Source organism: Zootoca vivipara, chromosome 11, assembly GCF_963506605.1.
Source record: "Zootoca vivipara chromosome 11, rZooViv1.1, whole genome shotgun sequence".
NCBI classification, from domain to species: Eukaryota; Metazoa; Chordata; class Lepidosauria; order Squamata; family Lacertidae; genus Zootoca; species Zootoca vivipara.
This window is the reverse complement of record NC_083286.1, coordinates 63,622,248-63,645,781: the sequence shown is the minus strand read 5'-3', so window position 1 is coordinate 63,645,781 and position 23,534 is coordinate 63,622,248. Positions and strand designations below refer to the sequence as shown.

Sequence of the window (23,534 nt, the reverse complement as noted above, 5' to 3'; positions counted from 1 at the left end):
TTCAAGCCCAAGGCAGTGCGCCATTGCATGGCTATTTCCATTTCTGCTGCCCCACTTTGTGAGGAACTCGGACCCTGCATAAACACCAGGAACCCCTGGAATTTCCCACTGCTTGGAGACTGGAATGGCAGGCAACAAGGTGAAACTCAATTCTTTAAATACCAGAACACAGAACGGGTAAGCGGAACTGAAAAACTACCATATACGTTTGTAAGATCCAGTCTCCCCACATCCCCTCCCACAGGTTGATGTTGCCCCTGGGATCCTGTGGGATATTTGCAAAGGGGAAATATCCAACCTAAGAGTTTCAAAAGGATTCCCTTCATTGGACCAAAACTCTTTTAAAAGCCCCCAAAGGGTCTTCCATTTTCTATTTCTAATAGAGATTATTACTTGAAAGTTCATTTCCTAGGGAATATTTGTGGCCGTAAGATGGACAAATTTCCCCTCAATTCATAGAATCATAGAATCATAGAGTTGGAAGAGACCACAAGGGCCATCCAGTCCAACCCCCTGCCAAGCAGGAAACACCATCAAAGCATTCCTGACAGATAGCTGTCAAGCCTCTGCTTAAAGACCTCCAAAGAAGGAGACTCCACCACACTCCTTGGCAGCAAATTCCACTGCCGAACAGCTCTTACTGTCAGGAAGTTCTTCCTAATGTTTAGGTGGAATTTTCTTTCTTGTAGTTTGAATCCGTTGCTCCGTGTCCGCTTCTCTGGAGCAGCAGAAAACAACCTTTCTCCCTCCTCTATATGACATCCTTTTATATATTTGAACATGGTTATCATATCACCCCTTAACCTTCTCTTCTCCAGGCTAAACATACCCAGCTCCCTAAGCTGTTCCTCATAAGGCATCGTTTCCAGGCCTTTGACCATTTTGGTTGCCCTCTTCTGGACACGTTCCAGCTTATCAGTATCCTTCTTGAATTAATATTTTGTATATACCGTATTTTTCCGTGTATAACACCCCCCATGTATAAGACACCCCCCTATTTTGGGAGATTCAAAATTAAGAAAATGCACTATCTGTTTATAAGATGACCCCTTATTTTAAACTACAAAAATGGGGGGGGGGGATAGTCTTATACACGGAAAAATACGGTAGCTCATACTCCTGCCTCTGATGTGGCAGGAACATTCACCAGAGTCTTGTAGTTCTAGAAGAGTCTGCTTGAATGGCTATACTTTGGAAGAGGAAGGAAATGAGCCCACGTCCTCATTCATGCGCACGAGGTCTACACTTAACCAGTGAACTGTGGCCCCACACTCAGCCCACGGCACATGCTTTGCTCTGCAGGGGCAGACAGCGAGCACATCAGGCACCTGCCTGCCCTCTGGGGACCAGGGGAGGGCGTTCCCTTCCAGACCCCACCTCACAGAGCGTGGGCAGCAGGAGTCTGGATCTGAGGCTCTGTGGGTCCCATCTGCTCCTGAGGACCAGTGGCCCAGCCCCACTCTTCCTGTGTAGAGCATGTGAAGCCCAAGCAACTGCTTCCCCCACCCCAGGGGCATCTCAGGGGCAGGGCTGGAGCTCCCAGGATGTCTCAGGGGGTGACTTACGCTGACCTGAGATTTGCGAAGGTCCTTCGAAGGGAGGAGAGCCAGGAGGAAGGTAGAGGTGCAGCCAGCCCAGATCTCCCCCCCAGCTCCCCCCCCATGTCACCACCTGTTCCTCACACCACCTTGTCTTCCAGAGCCAAATGATGGGGAGCTCACCTATGAGAACATCCAGGGGCCCAGGCCCAGGGGGGAGGAGGAGGAAGAGGAGGAGGAGGAGACCCCCAGGAAACCAGAAGACGCAAGAGGTGAGTATCTGGTACCCTCCCCACTAGGAGGATGCTGCCAGAGAAGGAAGGAGGGGGGGTCTGGAGATGGCCATCCTTCCTCCTCCACCAAATGGGAGGCTCTTCACCAGTGCTGGATTAAACCCTGTGGAGGGTCCCAGGTAGTCAAAATCTCGGGGGAGGGGAGGGTCTCACAAATTATGTCCTAATACTTTTCTTATTTTATCAACTAAATTTTAACAAACCAATTTTATTTTTTTTGCCATGGGCTCCGTAAAAAGCATGGGGGGCATAGGCTGGTGTCTGTCTACTCTGCCTATTTAGTGGTTTTTATTTTTTATTTTTTGCTTTTCTGTTTTATCATATCATCAATGCATAATATGTTACAGTCAGACCCATAACAGTAAGAAAGAGTGGGGAAAGAAATAATTGTTGGACCATAGCATGCCAGGCACTCCTGTCTTCCACCGCCTAATAATAATAATGTAAATAATAATAGATTCAGCTGTGTTGGTTTTATTTCTGACGCAGTCAAAATAAAATAAAATAAACCCTGAAGTGTGAATGCACATGAAAAGCTTATACCAGAACAAACTTAGTTGGTCTATAAGGTGCTACTGGACAATTTTTAATTTGTAAATAATATAAATAATTTGTAAATAATAATAGCAACATAACTTATTCCTCCAGTTTAATTAACTCTTATAAACCTTAATTTTAACTCCCCGTCGACTCTTTCTCTGGTTTCCTGTCTGTTGTCTTTTTGACTGTGTTTTCTTATTCTACTAAATTATTTTCATTGCCTTACCCCTGTCCCACTTTGTCACCTCCACTGCTGAGCATTCTTTTTTCAGTTAGTCACACTTATTTTCTTGTTAAAATGTTTTTCCATATATATTCTATATATAATGTCCAGTCCTCTTATAAATTCATAGCGTCTTTATTAATCTGTCATACTGGCAAGTTCTATATATTCTCTTGATGGTACTGTTCTCCACTTTTGTGCTACCAGAATTCGGGCCGCTGTAGTCACATCCATAGAGTAGTTTGATATATTTTTTTGGGGGGGGGGGTCTATTGTTATTATTCCCAGAAGGAAGGCTTCTGGATTTTTAGGAAACATTCTTTTAAACATTTTCTTAAATAGGTTACAAACCACCTCCCGTAATTCTTTAATTATTCTACAAGACCAGCATGAGTGATAAAATGTGCCAATTGTTTCTTTACATTTCTAGCATGGGCCATTTTAGTTCTAAACATTTTAGCTTGTTTACTTGGCATCAAGTACCACCTGTGGATCATTTTCAAACAGTTTAAACTAGCAGTGAATTTCAAATTTATTTTCAACAAATGTTCTCACAGGTTCAGATTAATATTGTGACTCGCATCTTGTGCCCGTTTGATCATAGATGATTTCACAAATTTTTATTTAGTTTCCCAATCTAACAATATCCTATACATTTGAGATAAATTTTTAACTCTAGGTCTTAATATTTCTTTTTCGAATTGTGATGGTTTTCTGCAAATCCCCATTTCTTATTCACCTTACATTTTGAATTGATTTGATGAAAGTTTAGCCAGTCCGAAACATTCTTTAATCTCTTCATTTTTTTCATTTTTTTATTCTCCTGAAAAGTATCATTATAGGTACCCCAGTTACCACTCATTATTTTTCCTTGTCTCAGCTTCTATTGGGGATCACCACCTTGGGGTTTTATTTTCTAATTTTTTTGTATTTTCCACACACCCTAATTATTATTTTTCTAATAACACAGTTGGCAAAGCTTTTACATATTCCTGCTTTGCCATACAAGATACAGTACAAGCATGCCAGCCATGTTTGACATCATGACCCTCCAAATCTAGCAACTGTGTTTTTTCCAGCAGTATCCAGTCTTTTATCCGGCACAGGCAGGCAGCTTCAAAACACAATTCCAAATCTGGGAGTGCGAAACCTCAGCTTTAAAAGTAGGGACCACATTTTATTCCACATGTTGCGGGGGGGGGGGGGGAGGAGCAGGTTGTTTCAAGATGATGACTGGTTTTGTGCAATATTGTGCTCTTCTGAAGTGCCCTGCTTTAGAGAACTCTTCTAAGTAAACAAGCGAGCAAAGGGCCCCTCCAGGTTGCCACTGTTTTGCAGGAGACATTTAGGTATGCACAGATTACGGGACTCTGACACCCAACTGCAGCAAATCCATTTTTTAAAAGGATCAGACTTAAAAAGGGAAAGAATCTGCGTTTTCTTGGTTTGGAAAGTGATGGGGAAACGGATTTGGGGAGGCTTTTAATATTTAATCAATTGTTTTATTTTTCTGTTGGAAGCTGCTCAGAGTGGCTGGGGAAACCCAGCCAGATGGACGGGGTATAAATAATAAATAAATTATTATTATTATTATTTATTATTATTATTATTAAAAAGTGTGGGGTGAACAAATGACTAAGGGCAAGCAATCACAAACAATTCAGAACAAATCCTAGAATCCTAGAGTTGGAAGAGACCACAAGGGCCATCCAGTCCAACCCCCTGCCAAGCAGGAAACACCATCAAAGCATTCTTGACATATGTCTGTCAAGCCTCTGCTTAAAGGAGACTCCACCACACTCCTTGGCAGCAAATCCCACTGTCAAACAGCTCTTACTGTCAGGAAGTTCTTCCTAATCATAGAATCGTAGAGTTGGAAGAGACCACAAGGGCCATCCAGTCCAACCCCCTGCCAAGCAGGAAACACCATCAAAGCATTCTTGACATATGCCTGTCAAGCCTCCGCTTAAAGACCTCCAAATGCTTTACCTCTACCTAAATGCTGAATAAATAAGTTCACCTAAGTTTGGTGCAAGTAACTACGCAACAAACAGATTGCCTGGAGTCGCCCAACCCAGTTTCCCTTTCCACCGAGGGCCACTTTGCTTAGCAAATCAGCACGTCTGGAGACCACTGACATTTAAAATGCAAAGTCTGCATTTTATTTTCCTTATTTACTGTAAGTGGAACTTTTTTTAATCAAGCAAATATGACTCATTCTGGTGTTTTGCAGAAGTAAGAAAACGTCATAGATAAGGAAGGTTTTCCATTTATCTGAGAAACTTAAAATACAAGTTCAAGATGATGAAAGGGCTACTTCTCTCAATAGATTTCTGACCTGCCTCGTCTTCTGGTCAGGTAATACCATTAAAACACCCATCTGTCCAGCTGGTTTTGTCTGCTCAAATAATTAATACATAAGCCAAACAATAATACTCCACATGCATGTGACTTTCAGCATTCGGAGCTATGCTTACAAGGACCTTGTAAAGTGAAATATACTCAGAAAGTAAGTCAGTCTGAGTATTGTGCCAGGTATCTAATCACCATTAAATCCACAGGCCCCCGGCAGAAGTCCTCCTTGCAATGCAGCCCCTTGTCCTCCACATTCATCCTCCACATCCATTGACAACATCACCTGCCACCAAGGAGCCTTCAGAGTCCAGACTCCTGCTCTTCTGCTTGCCAGGTGGAACGATCCCCGCTTGGTCTTATTTTATATATATAATAATTTTTATTAATTTTATAAGATAAAACAAGACATACATATCATATTCAGCCACCCTTTCCCACCCACCCCCATGAGCCCCCTCCTGCCACGAGAGAGTCCCATGCAGGGTGAATAGTTGAAGGTGGTCCATTTTATAGCTGGGTTTATTCCCCTCCCCCCCCCCCGAACCCACCTCTGCCACCAGTGGGCTCTAGAGTAACGAGAGAAGACAGGGGAGGGTGTCCGCCCAGCTATCTCTCATACATGTCTTATAAAAAAATAAAAATAAAATCCCCTACCCCCCACAAAAATGAAAATCCCCTTCCGATCCCCGCTTGCTCTCCTCCCTTTGCATGTTGTCCTGGGGGCTCTCCTGACCACCCAGAGCTGATTGGGGGAGCCCAGGGAGAGGCGAGGGAGGGGGATCCCAATGCAGTTTGCTGGACCCCTTGCGCCTCAGTGTCGGGTTCGTGGAATCCGGGCCTTTATCTTTCCCTCTCCCTTTGCTTCCAACTTTCAGTCTGCACCGCCAAGTCTTCTCGCATCTCCTCCCTGGGCAACTTGAAGACAGCCGAGGAGATGGAGGGAGAAGGCTGAGCTATCATTATGGATGCTTGAGAGGTGGGATCGCTGCCTTTTAGGGGGAAAGCCGTATTCTGAGACTAATCATTTTCCTGCTTGGGATCTAGATTCCAGACATCTTCCATTTGTTGCTGTCGTTTAGTCATTTAGTCGTGTCCGACTCTTCGTGACCCCATGGACCAGAGCACGCCAGGCACTCCTGTCTTGCACTGCCTCCCGCAGTTTGGTCAGACTCATGTTAGTAGCTTCGAGAACACTGTCCAACCATCTCGTCCTCCGTCGTCCCCTTCTCCTAGTGCCCTCCATCTTTCCCAACATCAGGGTCTTTTCCAGGGAGTCTTCTCTTCTCATGAGGTGGCCAAAGTATTGGAGCCTCAGCTTCAGGATCTGTCCTTCCAGTGAGCACTCAGGGCTGCTCATTTCCTTCAGAATGGATAAGTTTGATCTTCTTGCAGTCCATGGGACTCTCAAGAGTCTCCTCCAGCACCATAAATCAAAAGCATCAATTCTTCGGTGATCAGCCTTCTTTGTGGTCCAGCTCTCACTTCCATACATCACTATTGGGAAAACCATAGCTTTGGAGCACAGAGTGTTTGGCAACCCAGCCCAGCATTGTCTCCCCAGGCTGGCAGCAGCCCTCCGCAGTTTCAGACTGGGGCCTCTCCCATCCCTCCCTGGAGATGCCACCAGGGACTGAGCCTGGCACCTTCTGCATGCAGAGCAGCTGTTCTGCCACTCAGCTAATTCTCTTCCCAGTGCCCAGTTTTACTACAGAACAATGACTGGATGAGCTGTTATAAAGGGGGGGGGGTATTTTCTGCAACAGAGCCAAACTCCCCAGAGGATGAGGCTTGTCTGCACCCATTTCAAAACATGCTCATTCCTCAACAACTAGTCATTCAACATTTTCAGGAAGGCCTTCACAGCGAGGGGCACTGAAGGCAGGATCCATCCCTGCGCGAGTCCACCTTCTTGCCTCCTTCTCATACGCAGCACAGACACACAGTCCTGAACATGCTTATGACCAGGGGGCAAGTGGTCATTTCCCAGCTGCAACCGGGCAGCTTTGGGGCTCAAAGCAGTCAGTAAGAACCCCCAGCTGATCCCAGTGAGTTTCTCTTGCAGAGTCAGACCGTCCGACCTGGTACGCCATCCTGGCATTGTTGGCCACCTGCCTGTTCCTTCTCACCACCGCCATAGGACTGGGGGTCCGATGTGAGTAGTGGGGGCCCCCTGCCCAAATCCATCACCCTGGGAAAAGCCAATCAATGGGGGGCGGGGGGAATCACAGTTGGCTCACAGCTTGCCCTCTCTGCCCTGGGCTCGGGCCATGAAAAGGTGCATTTGAATAATGTAGTTCATGAGGCCCACCTTGCAGGGGTGTGGTCCCCTGGGGAAAAGCCAGGTAAAAGGGAGACCAGCTGCTTTGGCTGTTCTGGGTGGTCCTGCCAGGGAAGAGCCCAACCTGGTGTCCCCCCCTTCCCCTCTGCAGATGGGCAGGTCTCCCAGCAACTCCAGCGGGAATCCCTAAACCACACGGCCCAGAGCAACCTCCTGGCCCAGAGAGTCAGCACCTTGGAGGGGGGCCTGTCCCGTTCTCAGGAGCTGCTCCGCGAGGCTGAAAGAGATCTCCGTTTCACCCGGAAGGCCCTGGAGGAGAGCTGGAGGGATGGGAACAGGACACAGCAGCAGCTGGGAGACCAAGTGAGGCAAGCGGACCACAACCTGACGCATCTGAAGCGGGAGAAGGAGCAAGTTGAGAGAGCGCTGGGCCAAGCCACTTCTTGCCAGCAGATGGGTAGGTCTGTGGGGTGGGAATGTTCAGGGAGGCAGGAGAGAATATATTGTTTATTAATCTTCTTCCTAATGTGCTAGCAAGTTCCTTTACTTGGCAGAGTTTTAAATGCACAGCAGGTAGCTGGTTGCAGGCTTGTTTAAGCCTCTTAATATTAGATTCCTGGCAAGTCCCCTTACTGTATAACTCTCTTAAAAGAATAAACACGACACAATCTGGTGTAAAGTATATAAAAGAAGTTTACTCACACATTCAGTTCACAGATGGATCCCTGAAGGCAGACTTAGTTACAAAGTGCATGTGGATCTATCCCAGGCATCCCTAAACTGCGGCCCTCCATATATTTTGGCCTACAACTCCCATGATCCCTAGCTAACAGGACCAGTGGTCAGGGATGATGGGAATTGTAGTCCAAAACATCTGGAGGGCCGAAGATTGGGGATGCCTGATCTATCCCATATGGATATAGCCCCTTTGTCCTCTGTTGGCCAACAGATCATTTCTAGCTAAAAGGCTGCTGGTCCTACGATGGAGGAAGTCAAAAAGAGAGAGAAATGGTTGTGTACCTTGTCCTTTTTGTTACCTGCACAGGTAAGGTCACTTCCACCTCTAGTCACATGCAAAGGAAGTATCTCCCAGCCCAGGAGGAAACGGGAAGTTCTGACTGACTGGACCAAACATCCCCTTGCATGTCCATGCTAGAAAAACAAGGAATGTTGTACTTGACTGCTATCTATGTAGCGCATCCCACATGTGGCTCTTGGGGGAGCCCTGACCCTGTTCATTGCTGAGACAGATGAGCATTTATTTCAGGGGTGTGGCCTGTTGATGGGCTGGGAGGGGGCACCACCTCTGTGCTCAGTGTGACCCACTCACCGCATCCCAGGAACATACAAAATGAAGCTGAAACTCTCCCACAGCCTCTGGGGCGAATCTCCCAGATCACAAGTTGCTTTTTGTGCCCAGCAGCCACCAGGCACCACCCATCATCACTTCTTCTCTTTAACAGGCACGTCCAACTCTACAGAGAATGTGATCTACTCCCAGTATAACAAAACTGGCAGTGATCTACCCATTGGCATTGAGCTTTTTCAGGGGGACAGACCAGAGTCGGCATTAGTTGTTGAGATTTGGGGAGGAAGGATTGAATTGAAACACTTGTCCTACAGGCCCCCGCCCTCCCTCATTCCCCCAATTGGCAGCAATGATGGGATGTAGCGCCAGGGACAGGGCACGTTGTGAGCGCTAAGGAGAAACAGGAGGGTCACTTTTTTGGCTCCTGCGATCAACCTGGAGCACCCTGGAGATCTACCTGTCTATCGCAGTCGACCATTTGGACATTGCTGCTCTATAATATCGCATGAACTGGACCTAGCACAGATTCTCTTCTGGAAAGCCACTAGAAAGATTTGTTGCTGAAGAGCACCAAATCGGAATCTGCCAGGATGCTAATAACAACAACAACAACAACAACAACAACAACAACAACAACAACAACAACAATAATATTTATACCCCACCCACTCTGGATGGCTCCCAACAGAATATTATTATTATTATTATTATTATTATTATTATTATTATTATTAAGCGATACATCAAACATTTTTTTTAAAACTAAACAAGGCTGCCTTCAGATGTCTTCTAAAAGTCTGATAGTTGTTTATTATGAATCTCACCCCCCAAATCGAGATATCCTGGAGCGGCACACAGGCTCTGAGCAGATGGGCAGGATAGGTCTGTGTCCCAGCAGGGCTTGGCTGCCACCCTGAGGCCACCTGAGAGTCTCAGCTGCTCAGAAGCTGAAAGCCGCTCTCTTGACCTTCTTCTCCTCCTCCATCCAGGCTGCTGTCCTCATGGATGGAAGATCTTCAGGTGGAAATGCCTGTGGGCTTCACCTTCATCCGAAAGGAAGAGCTGGAGAAACAGCAGGGAAGCCTGCCAAGCCAGATCATCTCAGCTGCTTATTTTAAAGCCCTGGAGTGCAAGGGAATTATGGGATGGTGTAATAGCAAGGGACGAGGAGGTAATAAGTGTAGGATACAAGTACAGTAGCTCAAACATAAAGCGAGGGCGGGGAGGGGACGTCGAGTCCAGAGTCAAGCCTTCCTGGCCAGTAAGCGTGTTGATCTCCAGTTCCGCCCAAGATGGGGACCCAAATCATAGAACGGGAAGTCAAAATCACAGAAGTGGAAGCAATGAGAACACGGGGAGCGAGGGATGTGCAGTGTGGCCCAGTTCCCACTCCGCTGTTAGCAATGGTTCCTGGCTTGCTGTGAACAAACAGTTGGTTCTGAACCGAGACAGGTATTTTCACCTGCCTTGAACAAACCCAAATGGAGACCCCAGTCCAGACATTGCGCTCAGCTTGGCTTCCTCTCCTGTTGCTGCTGCTCCTCCTGCCAAGGGAGGAGTGAAGCAGGAATGATCTGGCCTGCTGCTCATTCATGGTCAGCCATGACCCACAACTTGCTCTGTTGAGCAAAATGGACCAGAGGGACCTCTAGGGATAGGCCACCCCCACCCCCACCTGCAGAGCAAGGATATTCGGCACTAGGGGTGGGGGAACCCGTTTGGCTCCCCCTGACCTCACAACGTCACTGCAAGGCACTGCTAAGAAAAGGTTTCCTCCCCTGTTTTAGCCAGCCTTTCAGTGAAATCCCATCCCTGAATCAGGAAGGACCTTGAATGTAAACCTGCCAAAGTGAGCAGGGTTTAACCACACTTGAGGAAAGAGGCATTTTGGCTGTCAGGAAGAAAGGACGGGGAAGGGGAAGTCTCAGAGACGAGGAAATGAAATGGAAGCAGGACAAATGCAGTCAAGGGGAGCAGAAACAGCAGCTCCTTAGGACCCCAGGGATGAGAATAATAACAATATATTATTATTATTTATACCCCCACCCATCTGGCTGGGTTTCCCCAGCCACTCTGGGCGGCTTTCAACAGAGCATTAAAAACAGAATAAAACTTCAAACATTAAAAACTTCCCTAAACAGGGCTGCCTTCAGGTGTCTTCTAAAAGTCATATAGTTGTTTATTTCCTTGATATCTGATAGGAGAGTGCAGGGGCGTAGCCAGGATGAAAATTAGGGGGGCAAGGGGGAGGGGGAGGGGCCACAGTGGGGCAAGGAAAGCTCCCTTCTCCCTTGCTGGCTGTGGGGCGGGCAGAGGGAAAGCCAGGCAACCGCTTTGCGCGGCTCTGGGGCTTTCCCTCCACCCGCCCCACAGCCAGCCAGGGAGAAGGGAGACGACACCGGGCGGGCAGCGGGGCAGGCTGGCCAGCTGCCCTGCTTCTAGGGGGGACAACTGCCCCCTCCTGCCCCCCTGCCTACGACCATGGGAGGGCGTTCCACAGGGTGGGCACCACCACCGAGAAGGCCCTCTGCCTGGTTCCCTGTAACTTGGCTTCTCGCAGTGAGGGAACTGCCAGAAGGCCCTTGGAGGAGAACCTCAATGTCCAGGCAGAATGATGGGGGTGGAGACGCCCCTTCAGGGATACTTACAGCCCGTTGTCCAAATAACACCCACCCATCACAATTCTGACTCCACTCACTGGCTAAAAACACTTTTTGCTCCTAGACTCATACTCAACAGCCAAATGAATACTGGATCGGACTACAAAAAACATGGTCTGAAAAGAAGAAGGATTTGGTTTTCACTTGGGTTGATGGCACCCCCTATGAAGGGTAAGTACACCAGAGAAGGTCCTTTTGCTCCCGCCTGGTCCTACTGGATGACTACAGGATTGGAAGGATCCAGTCCCCCCAGAAGGCAAAAAGAATTTCCACAGCCTCTCGGGAAAAGAACCACCAGGGCCAAGAGGGTGGCAGGGTGGTTAACAAGCAGAATTGAGGAAGCTATGAAGGGCACAAAGACCCCGTCAGAGAATTGTCCAGGTGAGAAGAAAAAGGATCACAAACTTTGGCAAAAGAAGCAGGCAATGCAAAGCGAGAGACAAATTACAGGAGCCCATTTTTGAAAACAGAGGGCAGTATCCAATTTGGCTTTAATCAAAGCAGAGCCATGAGAAGGAATAGACCTGAGGTATCAGTCTCCCTCCAGGCCCAAAACAGTCCAGGGGCAACAGGGGGAATCCAGACAAGATCCAAGGAGGCAGTGGAGAGGCTGCCCCAGAACCCTCAGCCAGACCCACCGGCCAGCCAGCCAGCCCTCCTCCTCCTCCTCCTGAGTCTCAGTGTGGCCCTTGCATGACTCTGCGGAGAGGAGGATAGGGACCAGAGGAGAGGAGGCTTTGTTCCCCTTGCCTGCCTCTGGCTCCACTTGCTGTGCACACCTCAGCATCATCTAGCTTAGGTATCCCCAAACTTTGGCCCTCCAGATGTTTTGGACTACAATTCCCATTATCCCCGACCACTGGTCCTGTTAGCTAGGGATCATGGGAGTTGTAGGCCAAAACATCTGGAGGGCCGCAGTTTGGGGATGCCTGATCTAGCTGTTATCATCCACTTTCCTCCCTGTTTGAACTGGACCAGAGAAGTCCCCACCCTCACATATTTCAGTCTGTAAACGAGGAGCCATTTCCCTGTTTGTATCAGTAGACGCCCCCTTCTGGGTTTGTCCCTGCCTTCTAATTTTGGGGTTCTGTGATGCCGAAAGCTGAGCATGCACCTTGTGTTTTAAAAGTCTTTCTCAGTTCAGGAAATGCACAGAAATGCCCAGCCAGGCAACTGTAAATTCTCAGCACAGACTTCTTAGATTGCAGCACGATATTTGCCGTAGACATTTCAGACCTGCTCCATGGGATTCTGCCTGATCCCCAAGTTCCCTGGTCTGTGGGGTGTCGGGTTTGTCCTCTGAAGACTCCCTGTCCAGAACTGGGTCTGAGCTGGGCAGAAGAAGGACGGAGGCAGCTTCCCCTCAGGGGAATCGGAGGGGCTGGGGAGCCTGAGCAGAGAGAGGCTGCTCTCGGGTCCTGCCTGGTGGCTTCCCAAGAGGGGCCTGGCTGGTCACTCTGAGAACAGGAGGCTGACTTAGATCAGTCTTGGATCCAGCAAGGTACTTGGTGTGTGTTTGTGTTACTGGAATTTATGTAAAGGTTGGGGGGGTTGCCCCTTCAGCGGACATCGTACACCCCCCTACTACCAAAATCAACACAATCACTTCTGCAAATGTCCCCACAAAACGCTTCATCACAATTTTTCCTACGGTATCTCTATTCAAAGGGCCTCCGCTGCACATTACCAAATGGAACAATTCACTGAGGAATATATCTATGTACAGTACACTGGGAAAACTTCAGAAAGTCATATAACCGCTTCAGTATCGGATTTATGCCATTCCATCTTTGTTTTGTTCAGGAAAGGAATGGCTACCAAGGAGGGAGTCTGGGATGTGGGCAGGGCCGGACTGAGGGTGGATGAGGCCCTCAGCTCCTGAAGGGAATGGGGCCCTTTCTATGTCCAGCTGTCCTTTATCAACAACAAATTGTTGCTGTTTTTTGTGTTGAATATATGCTATATGGTCAGTCATGGACCTAACAGGTATCTAAAGCCATTTGCACATGTTGCCCTGCAACTATGTAGGCACCCTATATATAGAAATGAGAAAACCCGTGATATTTTAGGGAGCAGGTGAGCAGGCGGGGCCCATAACTTACATCATAGGAGCCAACACAACACAGAACACACTTGCTGTAGGTAGGTTTTATTTCATTTGGTTTTTATCTTATATTTTGGAAATGTACATCCAGGTTTTTTCCTTCAAATTTTTTTTTTGGGGGGGGCCCCAAGAAAGTGGGGCCCTAAACTAGAGCTTATACTACGTCAATCCGGCACTGGATGTGGGCAACCATAATCCCTCAAACCTGAGACCAGGTACTCACTCAACAGCCTCTTGCACAAGAGATAATCCCTTGCATCCTGGTAGATGGGGGTCAGACAGGTAGCCATCTCATGGACAATAGCAAACCATCCAAGTACAGTATGGATTTGTGCTCAGGACAAAACAGTGCAATGACCTGACCGCAAGCCCAGGAACTTGTAAATACAGTATCGCCTTTGTATCACTTGATGGGTGTGTGGTGGAGGACAAGGGAGGGTTGGGGGCAAAACCTGATGACCCGGTTTCTACCAGAGACCCCTCCCTGTTTGTGACATATGCATGATGTATCTATGATGGATGCATGATGCTTCACCAGAGGAGAAAGGGAAACTTCTTCCTGCTTCTGCCATGTGGTGCATGGAAGTCCTGTTGCAGGAGTCTTTGAATAAAGACCAGGCCTACAGCCTGCTCTTTTGCTTCTACACTCCTGGCTAGTGTGTCTTTGTTTGACAACCTAAGCGAGCTCTAGGATTTTCCTTTAACATGTGCATGCAGCAGCATAGGGACCCCCAACTCATTTCTCACCTGCCACTTCTCCACAATTGCAACGTACTGTCCATCTTTACGGCCTTAGATTTCTGCAGTCAGTTGCCCATGTGGGGTTACAACCAGCCACCCTGGAGATTTGGGCGCTGCCAACAGTTGAGGGGGCAGCCCATTGTGCGGTGAGAGAGAACGTTCATGGCTGGGGTGGATTTTGTCCCTGGTGGAGTCCTTTCATAAATGGCTTTTTGAACCTTTCAGAAGTGGAACATTGAATGTGGGATCGTATTTTCTGTCTGGAACACTGAAGAGTGGAATCATCTCGGTGGATAATAGAGAAACGCCACATCCATACATTTGTGAGAAGGCAGCCAGCCCTGAGCAACCATTTCCTGGTTGAGAGGTAGGAGATGGGATTTACAATGAACTTAAGAAAGTGTTGAAATACACATTTGTTAAGTGGGCATAGTAGGAAAGGAGATTCCCAAGAAGAATATATCTTTTTTTATGTATGCCACCACTGCAGCGAGACTCTTGATAGCCAAGTACTGGAAGCTACAAACATTACCAACAATTGATGAGTGGCAGATGAAGGTGATGGAATTTATGGAACTGGCTGAGATGACCGGACGAATCCACAACCAGGGAGAAGAAGCGATGGAAGAAGATTGGAAAGATTTTAAATTTTATTTAAAAAAACATGCTAAAGTAATATTCTAGAGTAGAAATTAAGCCGTAAATAAAACTGTGGAATATGTGAAGATGTTATTTAGAGGGGGGGGAGGAGTTTTTATAAGGTTAAGATCTTGATATAGAATTTGCTAATTAGGAATATGCATAAGAAACACAAGAACGGGAATCCGAGGAGGTCCCAAATATACAATGTGAGAAGATAAGATATAATGTTTTATATGTTTTTGGTTTTTTGTCTGCTTTTTGTATTTGTATTTGTATTTTTCTTTTTTATCTTGTTTTTCTTTTTATTGTGTTTAGTGTTCTGCTAATTTTTTTTTGGAAAATCAATAAAATATTATTATAAAAAAATAAAAAAGAGAGGTAGGAGATGGGAAGATCGGTCATTTTGGCTGTTTTCTGAACCTTTCCCACCTCAGCAATATCCGTTTTGAAGTGTGGCAACTACAACTGCGTTCCACATGCAGCCACTGCACCAGAGATTTGTATAATGACAGTTTCATGACATTAGCCGTTTCATTTTCCTTTCCTAATGACCCCCAGCAGAGATTTCGACCTTTTTCGCGGCCACGGCATCTTCAACCAGCATCTTCAACCAGCTCTCTACTACCAGTATGACCCCAAGGTCTTGCTCCTGGTCCATCGCTTCCAGTTCAGACAACCATGAGCTTGGACATGAAATCAAAACTTTCTGCCTCAAAGTGACCCTGGATTACATTGAACTGCGTTTGCCCTCCCCACCCCCTCCCATTCACTCACTTTCGACAGGTCTCCTTGCAGCTCTTCACAATCTCTTTTTATTTCAACAACCCCGAACAGCTTAGTGTCATTAGCAAACTTGGTCACCTCACTGCTAACTTTGGATCAGTTATGAACTAGCTAGAAACCACAGCTCCCAATCCCCAGTCTTTGGGGAACTCCTAATTCTTACCATTTGCATTTATTCCTCCTCTTTGCTTCCTGCAACTCAGCCCGTCCCGTCCCGCCCCCCCCCCCACTTCCCATCAGATGTCAAGGAAATAAACAACTACCGGGTATCTGACTTTTAGAAGGCACCTGAAAGCAGCCCAGTTTAGGGAAGTTTTTAATGTTTGAAGTTTTATTCTGTTTTTAGTGTTCTGTTGAGAGCTGCCCAGAGTGAGTGGGGAAACCCAGCCAGATGGGCAGTGTATAAATAATAAAATGAGGAGGAGGAGGAGTTTTGTCCCACAATATTCAAGTCACGGGTCCAGAAGGTGGGGTTTTTTGTTTCTTTTCTCCTGCTGCTTTTCCTGGGAAAATCCGCTGTTTGCTGCTGAATCGGAGCAAACGTCGACCCACAGAAAACCCATTTCATTTCTAATATTGTGTTGGGGTCCGTTGTTGTTTGCTTAGCTAGCCCCCTAGGAAATGTTCCTCATGGGCATCCATTTAATGCTGGGAATTTGCAGAGGCCACTGCAGGTCCTAGCTGCACAAATTGGGACGTCTCAGGACCTTGAACTGGTGGAGCTAGCACTGCCTCCAAAGGGGACGCCACTTCTGGAGCTGCTCTGGCCACAGGGTTCTGCTGCAATAACTGGACACAAGAAGCGGTTACTTTCCTTCGTGAATGTAAATCTCCCCGTGGATGAGCTAATCCCAGGTGCAAGGTCAGCCAAGCCAGTTGCTCCAGATATTTTGGGACCACAACTCCCATGATCCCTAGCTAACAGGACCAGTGGTTGGGGAAGATGGGAATTGCAGTCCCAAAACATCTGGAGGGCCGAGGTTGCCTATGCCTGTAGTTGCTATAACAGCCCAGTGCCCCAACTATATTTGTAATGAAGGCATGTCAGCTCAGGAGAGTCAGTCTGTGAGTCTGCAGTAAAATAAAAAAATTCTTTCAGTAGCACCTTAAAGACCAACTAAGTTTTTATTTTGGTATGAGCTTTCGTGTGCATGCACACTTCTTCAGATACATTGAAATGGGAGTCCCCAGGCACTTATGTAGAGAAGGGGTGGGGAGGGGTGGGGAGGGGTGGGGATGGGGAGGGGAGATCACTCAGAAGGGTGGTGGAAGTGGGTGATTGACTGACTGATAGCTGTTGATGACCGAAAACGACTGCAAATGGTTTTGCATGAAAAAGCAAGGGCTGAGATGGCTGAAGATCGCTTATCATGTATAATGAGATAAGAATCCGATATCTCTGTTCAAACCAGGTCCCTCCATGGTTTTGAGCTTGGTGATAAGTTGTAATTCAGCAACTTCTCTTTCCAGTCTATTTCTGAAATTCTTTTGTAGTAAGACAGCTACTTTGAGATCTTGTATAGAATGTCCTGGGAGATTGAAGTGTTCTCCTACTGGTTTCTCTGTCTTGTGGTTCCTGATGTCAGATTTATGTCCATTTATCCTTTGGCGTAGGGTTTGGCCTGTTTGTCCAATATAGAGAGCTGAAGGGCACTGTTGGCATTTGATGGCATACACAATGTTAGAGGATGAGCAATTAAATAGTCCTGAGATGGTATGTTGGATGTTGTTGGGGCCAGTAATGGTGTTGTCTGGGTGTATGTGAGTCTGCAGTTTGTGTTGCTTGCCCAATGTCACATCTTGAATGGCTCAACTTGGAGCAATAGAGATCATTTGTACTTGTAGGTGTATCTGCAGCAGTAAACTATCTGGACCTTTCTCAGCTGCTGCGGGGTGACTGATAGCGGGAGCAACTTCCACCGTGTGGGGATCTCACCTGAGGCTCCCAACAAGCTCACCTGTCCCCATGGGGAGGGGCATCCCTGGTTCACTCTCCTTGGCAGCCTCACCCTCCCGTTTGCAAGGCCGAGAGAGGCAGCCACCTGGGGGGGGTGAGCTGCCTGCTCTGCCCTGAGCCTCTTTCGCATGCTGCCCCTCAGCGCTGTCCCCCCCCCCCCCGGTCAGGTGCAGGAAAGGATGGGGCCCCACGGGAAGCGCTGAAGTCCAGTCAGCTGTGAGGTACCATCCCATCCTCTGGCAACAAAATTCCTTGAGCAGCCCTTATCTCCACACCGGCCTGGACATTGAGACACCTGGAGTTCCACGGTTGTAACTCTGCGCTGCATGAAGAGCTTTCTGTCGCCTGTCCTGAACCAGATCTGAGATGCCAGGAACCAGCCCATTGCAACCATCATCATGTTTTATTTCTCCAACACTTTAAATAAGCTGAATACATAAAGCAGCATTTGTCGTTATGAAAAATGCAGCCGCATCCCACCAGGGCACTGAGTGGGGAGGGCCGGGGGGGGGGGGGGACGGACGCTGAGCCCCACACAGGAGGGGGCAGAGATGCAGCCAGAAATACCGTAAGAACTCCTCATTATTGCACATGGGGGGGCAGGAGAGAAGTGCTGGGAACAGAAGCTAGTTTCCACCCCAACACTCCCCCCAACCGACCCCCCCCTCCGACACTCGTACAGCTCAGGAGGAGCACCCAGGGAGGAGGCTGAGCCCCCCCCCCCACAACATTGCAGATCCAAACTTGTGTCTCCCAGTTTCCTAGTCCCCAAATGTGACCCGCACACAAGCATGCGGGCGCCCTAACATTTTCCTGCCCTGCCCCCATTTCTGTCTCCTGACACCCCCCCCCTCCGGTCCTTAAGAGTCTCTTTCTCCTCTGTCATTCCCCTCCAAACGAGCAGGGCAAGTATGACGGGGGGCAAGACCCCCTGGTCCCCAGGCCACGATTTCCAGCCCACCCCAGAAGGTCCCACCAGGCCTGGGTTTGTGGGGGGAGGCACTGCACTGGTGTGGGCGAAGCCCCCCACCCAGAAAGAAACCTTGGGGCTTCTTGGATGCTGGTGTGTGGCCCCCCTCCCCAGTCCGACCGCACGGGGGTCTGTGGGGCGGCCACATTATTGCACTTCTGCCTGGCTTATGGGGAAAGACCCCCCCTTTCCTTCCCACAGCACCTGCCAGGGCTGGGGAGGGGGTTTTCCAGGCACTGGGAAGCCCCTTTGCTACAAAAGGCCACAGGGTGGAATCTTAACCTCCCACTCCCCCAAAAATGTGGCCCTGGCACGGCTGCCCCACAGGCTCCTCTGCTTCGTCAAGCCCTGAGAACCGGCCAAGCACTGGCAACAGCCGTCACCTTCAACGCGCTGCAGCATCCTGAGGCCGCCCGAAGGATCCGTCGTGGGTCCACAGCCCCCCTTTCGCCCCGCCGGGCTCTGTGTGTCCCGCCTTCCGCTGCCAGCCTTAGGACTGTGCTTCGGGCAGCTTGAGGCTGGGCTCGGCCAGAACCGGGCCCTTGTGGTGCCGCTCCGGGCACAGCAGGCTCTTGGCTTCGCAGTTGAGGTTCTGGTAGCCGGGGGCGCTGGCGGGGGGGCGCTGGCAGACAGAGGCAAAGCTGAAGCCAAAGGGCCCCAGGCAGCAGGCAGGGCAGCTCACCACCTCCTCCTGCTCCAGGACCCCAACGCTGCCCCCTCCGCCAGCTGGGGCGCTCAGGGCCAGGGCCGACCCTGCGTGCTCCAGCGGAGGCCCCAAGCCAGGCGAGGGCACGCTCAGCTCCGAGAAGCCCCCTCCCCAGCTGGGGGGCTTGCTGTTGTTGTTCAAGAGCAGCCCATTGGAGGGCCAGGGCTGCATCCCCGAGACCGCCGTGCGAATAAAGCTGCCATTGGGCACGGAGGGCACCAGGGGGGTGGCCAGCTCCACAGGGAGGGCGCTGGGGGGGCTGTCGGGACTGGTGTCCATGAGCTCCCCGGGAGGGGAGCGGAGGGGGCGCTCCAGGCTGCTGCAGTCCAGGGACAGGAGGGGTTGGGGGGGACGAGGAACCCCCCGGCGGGGCATCTCCGGGGAGGCGGGCAGCGAGCGGCACCTGCGGGCGAGGGCCGCCGGCTCAGAGAAGTTGCAGTGCGCCTCCACGGCTGGCTCCGGGGTGATGGGGGTGCCCGGCGGGAAGGGCGAGGGGGGCGGCAGGTCAAAGGTCAGCGAGATCAGCGACTTGCTGGGCGTGTCAAAGAGCTTGATGCGGCCCCCCTGGAGGTCGTGGCGCTGGGAGAAGGGGTTGACCCGCTGCGGGGTTTCCTGGGGGGCGGGGGGCGCTCTGGGCGGCACCATATCCGACTGGCTGCGCGAGAGACGCTGGTCCGGGGGCACGTGGGGCTGGTCCAGCAGGCTGGGCGGCGGGGCGGGGTGCAGGGGGTCCTGGGCGGCTTTGTCTGGAACAGAGGGAGAAAGGGGGGGTCAGGGGGTCGCCCAGAGGGAGACCTCAAAGCACGACGTCTAGGTGGCATTTTGGGTTCCCTTCCAGCTCTACCGTTCTATGATTCTATGACAGGCATCCCCAAACTGCGGCCCTCCAGATGTTTTGGCCTACAACTCCCATGATCCCTAGCTAACAGGACCAGTGGTCAGGGATGATGGGAATTGTAGTCCAAAACATCTGGAGGGCCGAAGTCTGGGGATGCCTGTTCTATGACCAAGTGAAGGCTGTGGCTTGGGCCCACATTACTCAGGAGGGCAGGAGTCCTTTGGGGCAGGAGTGGCAAGACCACGACACTACAGTGTTGCCCAGTGGTTAGAGTGCTGGACTAGGAGCTGGGAGAGCCCAGGGTTCGAATCCCCACTCAGCTATGAAGCTCACCTTGGCAGGCAGTCCCTAGCTCTTAGCCCAACTTACTTCTCAAGCTTGTTGCGGAGGAGGAACATGCAAGTCACTTTGAACTCCTTGGAGGAAAAGCTGATGTACGCATGCAATAAATAAATAGAACACTACAGTGGTCCCTTGGTTCTCAAACGCCTTGGGACTCAAACAACTTGGAACCCAAACCCGGCAAACCTGGAAGGAAGTGTTCCAGTTGGTGAACTATTTTTGGAAGCTGAATGTGCTTCGCTTTGAGTGTTACGCTGACGTCTGTCTGTTTCTGCTATTTAGTTTGCGTTTTTGTTCTTGCGGCTTTTTTGTGTGTGTGACTGTGTGGAACCCAGTCTGCTGCTGATTGATTGATTGTGTGTGTGTGTGACTGCAGTACATTGTTTATTGCTTTCATTATATGGATCAATCGTCTCATTAGATAGTAAAATTCATGGCAAATTGCTGTTTTAGGGGTTGTTTTTAAAAGTCTGGAACGGATTAATCCATTTTGCGTCTCGGTTTTGGAATGCTTTGGTTTTGGAACAGACTTCCGGAACGGATTAAGTTTGAGAACCAAGGGAGCACTGTAACTTGCAAAAAAAAATTATACGCCGCTTCCCCCCCCCCCCCTTCAAGACAAGGCAGTTGGCAGAAGGCTGGTTAAAAGGAATCTTTTTAAAGCTGTTGTTTAGAGTCCAATGCCTTTGTCCCTAAGAGGCTGTGAGTTGAGAACCACAGAATTGCAGAGCTGGAAGGGATCCCGGGGGTCATCTAGTCCAACCCCCTGCGCCGACGCAGGAACCAAAATCCAAACTGGGAACGGTACCATGGAGGGAGAGGGCCGGGCTCCCCGGGGTGCTGGTCCTGTCGCTCTGCAGGGCAGCATTGGCATCTCTGGCTGCCAGCTGCTGCTTCAAGATGCTCTCCAGGCGCTGCGTGATCTCCAGGAAGGAGGGCCTCGAGGTGGGCTCCATCTAGAGAGGGGGAGAAGGCACCTGGCTCAGCAGCAGACCACCCACCCACCATCTGTGGGGAGGGGGCCCTTGCAAAACAAAGCCCCAAGGCTCCCTTGCTGACCCTGCTGGAGACAAAAAGGTCGCCTTGGCCAGGAACCAAAATTAAGAAATTAAGTTGTTTAGCTTTGGGGAGGGAGGAGGTCAATTGCTCCGCCAATTGCTCACCCGCCTACCCGCCACTGCCAATCACACACCTCGCCACAGCTGCCGATCGTCTGCCCACTCGCTGCCACCAACAGCCCACCTGCCCACAGCCGCCAAACACCCACCCAATCGCCGCTGCCAATCTCCTGCTTGCTGCTGCCATTAATCGCGCGTCCCCCCCCCTCTGCATTTGCTATCCGTGTATAAGACGACACCCAATTCCCTCCCCCCCTTTTCAGCAAAAAGCACCATCTTATACAATAACAAATACAGTAGTTCTTTGGGCAACATGTACCTCAACTGTGGAACTCCCTGCCACCGGAGGCTAGAATGTCCCACAGAGGACCTTAAGGTCCATAAATAACAACCCTTTGGAGGTCCCGAGCCTCAAGGTTAGATTGGTTTCAACTAGGGCCAGGGCCTTTTCAGCACTGGCCCCGACTTGGTGGAACACTCTGTCACAAGAGACCAGGGCCCTGCGGGATTGGACATCTTTCTGCAGGGACTGCAAGACGGAGCTGTTCCGCCTGGCCTTTGGCATGGACTCACTCTGACCCCTTATGTGGGATTTGGTATATACATTTTCCCTTGGCTTTTTTGCTGGCCCATGTAGGACCAGCATGGATAGCTGGCTCGGGTGAATATCTGATGTTTCCTCCCTTTATGGACTTGATTTATGGGCTAATACTGAGGCTGCCTATTAAGCCATATTTTAATTAACTGTTTGTTTGTTTGTTTGTTTGTTTGTTTGTTGTTGTTGTTGTTTCTATTACATTTTATTGTAATTTATATTTGGTGTTAGGCGCCCTGAGCCCGGCCCTGGCTAGGGAGGGTGGGGTATAAATTAAAATTTATTTATTTATTTATTTTAGAATAGTCCAGGGGTCCCCAAACTTACGTCACCGAGGGCCAGTGTCACCAGCGCCGATTGTGCTGCGGGCCGCATGCACACACGTTATTTCCGGCGCACTTCCGGGTCGCCAGAACACTGGAAATAGCTTGTGTGCATGCGCATGGGCCTCCTCCGGCCCGGAAGTGCTCAGGAAATGACGCTTGCGCATGCACACAAGCTATTTCTGATGCTCCAGCAACCCGGAAGTGGGCAGCCGCGCCACACCGTTAACAGCGGGGGTCGCTGGGGGCCACATAAAAGAGCCTCGCGGGCCGCATCCGGCCCCTGGGCCTTAGTTTGGGGAAGCCTGGAATGAGCCACCAACCTGGATGGCTTTAAAAAGAAGACCAGACAAACAAATTGGTGAAGCAGTGGGCTCTCAGTAGCTACTAGCCAGGATGGCTCTGCTCTGCCTGCAAAGATGGAGGCAGCCAGACTTCTGCATCCCAGTTGCTGGAAACCCCAGGCAGGGGTTTGATCTTATGTTGATCTTATGTTCAAGAGCAGGGGCAGAGTCCAGCCAGGCCTCCCTGGACTCCTCTCAAGGGAAGGAAGAAGTCAGGAAAGCTGCCTTGAAACTGAACCCAAAAGCTGCTCTCAAGGCCAGCGACGTGCCTTTGTGCTCATGGCTGGGGCTGGGACTCTGTATTCCTCAGGATTTGCCCCCCCCCCCAGCCCCTACAAAACCACCACAGCCACCCAGGGACGGTTCTCTCGCAGGCATATAGAGCCAGGTGGGTCTGGCAGCTTGAAGGCTCATTCAGGTCTGGGGAGGGTGTAATGGAGGGGGGGGGGTCTTACTCTGCAGCAGTGGAAGGCCAGCTGGAGGAATGTTGCAGGGCAGTCAGCTCCCACCAGGTTGCAGAAAGCGGCCACATCCAGCCCAAAGTCCTGCAAGGAAGAAGGGAGAGGGGGGTGAGTTGCCCAGCTTGCAACGGCCGCGAAAAAGGCCAGTTCCCAAGATTTAAAACCAATAAAGATTAAATGGCTGAAAAGGGCCAATTCCATGCTAGGGATCACTAGGAAAGGAATGGGAAAGAAGACGGCTCCTGTCATAATGCCGTTATTCAAATCTAGGGTGCAACCACATTTGAAAGGCTGTGTCCGGTTCTGATTGCCTCGTCTCCAAAAGGGTATTTCTAGCCATGACCTGGAGAAAATGAAGAGAGAGTTTCTCCTTCCACCTTAGAACTTGTGGACAGCCAAGGAAGCTGAATGCTG

At 49.9% G+C, this 23,534-nt stretch overlaps 2 protein-coding genes across 2 annotated transcripts in view; one reads left to right on the top strand and one right to left on the bottom strand.

The window, feature by feature from the left end:
• Positions 1-1,544: 1,544 nt before the first annotated feature.
• Positions 1,545-13,078, top strand: LOC132592789 (B-cell differentiation antigen CD72-like). Its single transcript, XM_060280028.1, has 7 exons — positions 1,545-1,617; positions 1,700-1,810; positions 7,012-7,101; positions 7,379-7,684; positions 9,526-9,707; positions 11,261-11,367; positions 13,000-13,078. Exons 1-7 carry the CDS (start codon positions 1,545-1,547, stop codon positions 13,076-13,078), a joined length of 948 nt encoding a protein of 315 aa, XP_060136011.1.
• Positions 13,079-16,705: 3,627 nt separating this feature from the next.
• The window catches only part of TESK1 (testis associated actin remodelling kinase 1), a 37,703-nt gene continuing 30,874 nt past the window's right edge, over positions 16,706-23,534 (bottom strand). Inside the window, exons 8-10 of the mRNA XM_035100660.2 lie at positions 23,115-23,204; positions 21,088-21,235; positions 16,706-19,845 (exon numbers count right to left, since the gene is read on the bottom strand). Of these exons, the coding sequence (XP_034956551.2) occupies positions 18,884-19,845; positions 21,088-21,235; positions 23,115-23,204 (1,200 nt within the window). The 3' untranslated portion in view covers positions 16,706-18,883. The remainder of the gene's footprint in view (positions 19,846-21,087; positions 21,236-23,114; positions 23,205-23,534) is intronic.

Excerpts from the sequence above, each read along its gene's own strand:
- LOC132592789 (XM_060280028.1), top strand. The coding sequence starts at position 1,545 with ATGTCTCAGGGGGTGACTTACGCTGACCTGAGATTTGCGAAGGTCCTT. Across the intron at positions 1,618-1,699 it reads GGAGGAGAGCCAGGAGGAAG|AGCCAAATGATGGGGAGCTC; the intron begins GTAGAGGTGCAG and ends CTTGTCTTCCAG. Across the intron at positions 9,708-11,260 it reads TAATAGCAAGGGACGAGGAG|ACTCATACTCAACAGCCAAA; the intron begins GTAATAAGTGTA and ends TTTTGCTCCTAG.